Source organism: Chaetodon auriga, chromosome 1, assembly GCF_051107435.1.
Source record: "Chaetodon auriga isolate fChaAug3 chromosome 1, fChaAug3.hap1, whole genome shotgun sequence".
NCBI classification, from domain to species: Eukaryota; Metazoa; Chordata; class Actinopteri; order Chaetodontiformes; family Chaetodontidae; genus Chaetodon; species Chaetodon auriga.
The window spans coordinates 25,414,353-25,418,884 of record NC_135074.1 but is presented as its reverse complement, the minus strand read 5'-3'; the positions used below and the strand labels follow the sequence as shown (position 1 = coordinate 25,418,884).

The window sequence follows — 4,532 nt, the reverse complement described above, 5'->3', positions numbered from 1 at the left end:
ATGGATCTGATCTCTGCTTGTGAAGGGGCCATGACTCCTGTTGGTTTGGACGCCATAGGGGCAGACCTGGTCTCCATGTCCCCGAATGCCACTGCAGCGGGATCACTGGACATCTCTGTGGCAACCAGAGCTCTAATACTGCTCATCTGTCTGCTGCTGGTCGCCTGGAGCCACACAGACAAGAAAACCGTACCAGGTAGGTTCACCTCAGGTTTGACACGTCTCTCTGCCACTCTTCTTTCATTTCAGTGAATTTGCACTGAGATACTTTTACTGTCATTTACCACAACAGGTCCTTCTTTCTGTCTGGGTTTGGGGCCACTTCTGTCATATCTGAGGTTCATCTGGACTGGCATCGGCACAGCCAGCAACTACTACAACAAGAAGTACGGAGACATTGTGAGAGTCTGGATCAATGGGGAGGAGACCCTCATACTCAGCAGGTTGGCTATCTCTGCTAGTGCTGATGAATAAAGTTACCACACAGTCAATCCGAGTGTAAAATGATAATCTGGATGTTTTTGTTTTTTCCTGTTAGGGCATCAGCGGTGCACCATGTACTGAAGAACAGTCATTACACGTCACGTTTCGGGAGCAGGCAGGGGCTCAGCTGCATCGGCATGAATGAAAGAGGCATCATATTCAACAACAACGTCACTCTGTGGAAAAAGATTCGCACCTATTTCACCAAAGGTAGTGTTTTAACCTTTATGAACTCAGTGACTCCAGGTGCAAAATATTTGACTAACCTGACCCCCCTGACTTTCAGCCCTGACTGGTCCGGGCTTGCAGCAGACGGTGGAGGTTTGCCACTCCTCCACACAGACTCACCTGGGCAACCTGGACAGTTTGGATCACGTGGATGTCCTCAGTCTGCTGCGTAGCACCGTGGTGGACATCTCCAACAGGCTCTTCCTGGGTGTGCCTGTGAACGGTGAGTAAGCATGCAGAAATCTTACTTATCATGGCGCTTGGGTCGGTTCAGTTTATCTCACTGCCCTGCTGTGTTCTTAATACACCTGCGTTAACTCTGTGTCCAGAGAGAGAGCTGCTGCTGAAGATTCAGAAGTACTTTGACACGTGGCAGACTGTGCTGATCAAACCAGACATTTACTTCAAGTTCGGCTGGATTCACCAGAGGCACAAGACGGCAGCGTGAGTCACTCTATCGTTTTATCATTCATATTATCAGGCTTCGTCAAACATAAGCTCATCTTTAGTTTCTTGGGCTTGTTGAGTTCCTTCGTTTTATCGTGGAGGGTTATATATCTGTTATCTCACAGCCAGGAGTTGCAGGATGCCATAGAGGGCCTTGTGGAACAGAAGAGGAGAGATATGGAGCAGGCAGATAAACTGGACAACATCAACTTCACCGCAGAGCTCATATTCGCACAGGTCAGTCTGAGAGATGAATCGCTGCCGTTTCTGTCTGCAAATACAAAGAGTTCTTCAATTTCAAAGAGAAGTCTTTTGTCCTTGTTGCCATTCTTCAAGCCCTTTCAGCATTTCCTCCAACCCAAATGTCAGAAATCCTGCAACGATGAAATACATTCTTTCTGCCAATCAGCTGATTCATGTGTGTGTGTGTGTGTGTGTGTCCCCTCAGAACCATGGCGAGCTGTCTGCAGAGAACGTGAGGCAGTGTGTGCTGGAGATGGTGATTGCAGCACCAGACACTCTGTCCATCAGCCTCTTCTTCATGCTGCTGCTCCTCAAACAGAATCCAGATGTGGAGCTGCAGCTGCTGCAGGAGATAGACACGGTTGTAGGCAAGTAGCTGGAAGATTTAGAGACGCTGCGCCTGATAAAATATAGATTAAGGGCTGTCTACTGATGCTAAAAAGCTAGATTTAAACATTTGAGAGGCTGTCACTTTGAGTTATCACCTCATCTGCCGCACATTAGAGACGCATCACGGTGTGCTGAGATATGAAAGGCGAAAGTAAGCAAAAGGTTTAAACTAATGCAGTCTGATATAACAGTTCTGCATTAAATACAGTCTTCACAGCAGTTATAATGCTCAGTTCTGATTATATCTCATTGTCATTGTCTTGCTACAGGTGAGCGCCAGCTTCAGAACGGGGACCTTCAGAAGCTGCAGGTGCTGGAGAGCTTCATCAACGAATGCCTGCGCTTCCACCCTGTGGTGGACTTCACCATGCGTCGAGCCCTGTCTGATGACGTCATAGATGGCTACAGGGTACCGAAGGGCACAAACATCATTCTGAACACCGGCCACATGCACCGGACAGAGTTTTTCCTCAAACCCGATGAATTCAGTCTGGAAAACTTTGAAAAAAATGTAAGTATCTGCAGCTCTGAGACTCCAAAGTGTGAGAGGGAGGAACTTAAAGTGAATGAATCAACTCTTAAAGACCCTGAAAGTCTAGTTTCTCATCCAAGCTTCTCACACTGGTTTGAAGAGGGCGGGGCTCGGCTGAAACAGCTGACGTTCTGTCCACCAATTAGGATTTAGCAACATCTGAACGCGAATCTGATGAGTTGGTGTGTTTGTTTATATTGCCGCTGTCAATCAAATCTGATCAAACCACACCAACACAGCCCTCGTGAAGCAGATTAGCTGAGTTTTGAGTGACATTTTTTAAATAAATAATACATAAAGCTTTTGTTTTCTTTCAGTCATGAATATTTCTGTCATAGATAAACGTTTTCAGGGGCGTGAACCACCTCTCTCATCCGTCCTCTGCCCCTCCCCTCTGTCCTCCCTCAGGCTCCTCGCCGTTACTTCCAGCCGTTCGGTTCAGGACCTCGTGCCTGCGTTGGGAAGCACATCGCAATGGTGATGATGAAATCCATCCTGGTAACGTTGCTCTCCCAGTACTCTGTTTGCCCCCATCAGGGCTTGACCCTGGACTGCCTCCCACAGACCAACAACCTCTCCCAGCAGCCTGTAGAGCATCAGCAGGAGGCCGAACATCTCAGCATGAGATTCTTACCCAGACAGAGAGGTAGCTGGCAAACACTCTGAGACTCTTCTTCATTTGTACCCACACACTTATAAAGAATATATACAAATACTATATGGTCCCCACTACTTCAGCTTTAATATCTTAAGCCTGTACAAAGCAAACTTTTATATTTTGTATGTATTAAAATTGTATTTCTACTATTATGAATTGTGTGAAACGTAAGTTTAGACACTGAAGTAAATGTAAATTATTGTGCTGATATTGTGCGTCGTTGTCGTTTTTTCCCTTTAATGTGATCACAATGTTTTAGACCAGTAAATATTTGGAGTGTTTTCCATAGAAGGAAGTGACCCTTAGTTTTAAAATCCCTCAGCTCAATTTCATAAAATGTCCTACACCACCATACTTATTAAATTCCACTCATAATTCATTTTAACTTTTATTATCTTACTCCCATCTCTCCCAGCTGCATCTCGTGTATAAATAAAAAGTATTTTAATTATCGGAACACAAACTTTTATGAGCATCTCTTGTGTAATTCCAACTCTGAACAGCCACAGACAAAGGAGCAGAAATTATTTACAACAGTGAGAGTGAAAAAAATATATTGCTTCTCTTTTCATATCATTTTGTATTTGCAAATATTGGTCAGCAGAGGGCAATGCAGCACATAACACAAAGATGTGGTCTTCAGCGCAGCCCACTGCAGCAACCAACCTGCTCATCACGTTCAAATGCTCTGCTTGTGGGCAAACATGGCAACACGTTCACACACGGACGTTTCAGTTTGTTTTGCCTCTGCTTTCTGAACACAAGGGATTATTCTGAAAGGCCACAGGAGCTCTACTTTCTAACGTGTGTTTGAAAGAAACAGAGATGGAGGTGTTGATGAAGAAACTGAGAGAAAGTATACGTGTAGGTAAGGTTTTCAGCTGTGCGGTGCAGTTCCTCCAGAGGTGTCAGCTGTCAGCCTTTTATCAGTGATGCAAGAGAGGGAAACATCTAAAATAAGAGTCTCAATCTCACTGACACACAACCTCCTGGGAGCACAAGTGTGCTGAGTACAGTAACGAGGAGTCTGCCAGGGAAACACACACACACACACACACACACACACACACACACACACACACACACACAGTGTAAGTGTGTGTGCACTGTAAGTGCTGTAAGTGCTTCACAGACGAATCAATATCTGCAACAGAGCATTTCACCACCTCAGCAACAAGTTTACCAACTGCGTGTGTGAACTGTAAGTGTGTGTGTGTGTGTGTGTGTGTGTGTGTGTGTGTGCGCGCGCACATGCACTGTATTGGAGTCTGGTTTGAGACTCAAGCTTGGTCATATTTATGTTTTTTCTCTGTAAAATGTTCTTTTCAAGTGTTTTTGGTGTGTATGTGCATGCAAATAGCATTGTGTGCGTGTTTTTTCTTGTTTCTTGTTTGCGTGTTTGCGTGTGTGCGTGTGTGTGCGTCACAGGCTGTTGCTTGCAGGTGTCGTGGGACCTCTTGAATGAATCACTATATTCTCATTAACCTCAGTCTCGTCCCTGTCCTCCATCAGAACGGAAAAGCTCTGACTGCACTTCGTTAGATGTAAATC

At 45.3% G+C, this 4,532-nt stretch overlaps 1 protein-coding gene across 1 annotated transcript; it reads left to right on the top strand.

The window, feature by feature from the left end:
• On the top strand, positions 1 to 2,989 carry cyp19a1a (cytochrome P450, family 19, subfamily A, polypeptide 1a). Its single transcript, XM_076731814.1, has 9 exons — positions 1 to 196; positions 293 to 443; positions 539 to 693; positions 770 to 934; positions 1,041 to 1,155; positions 1,284 to 1,395; positions 1,607 to 1,769; positions 2,061 to 2,302; positions 2,732 to 2,989. Exons 1-9 carry the CDS (start codon positions 1 to 3, stop codon positions 2,987 to 2,989), a joined length of 1,557 nt encoding a protein of 518 aa, XP_076587929.1.
• Positions 2,990 to 4,532: the final 1,543 nt, after the last annotated feature.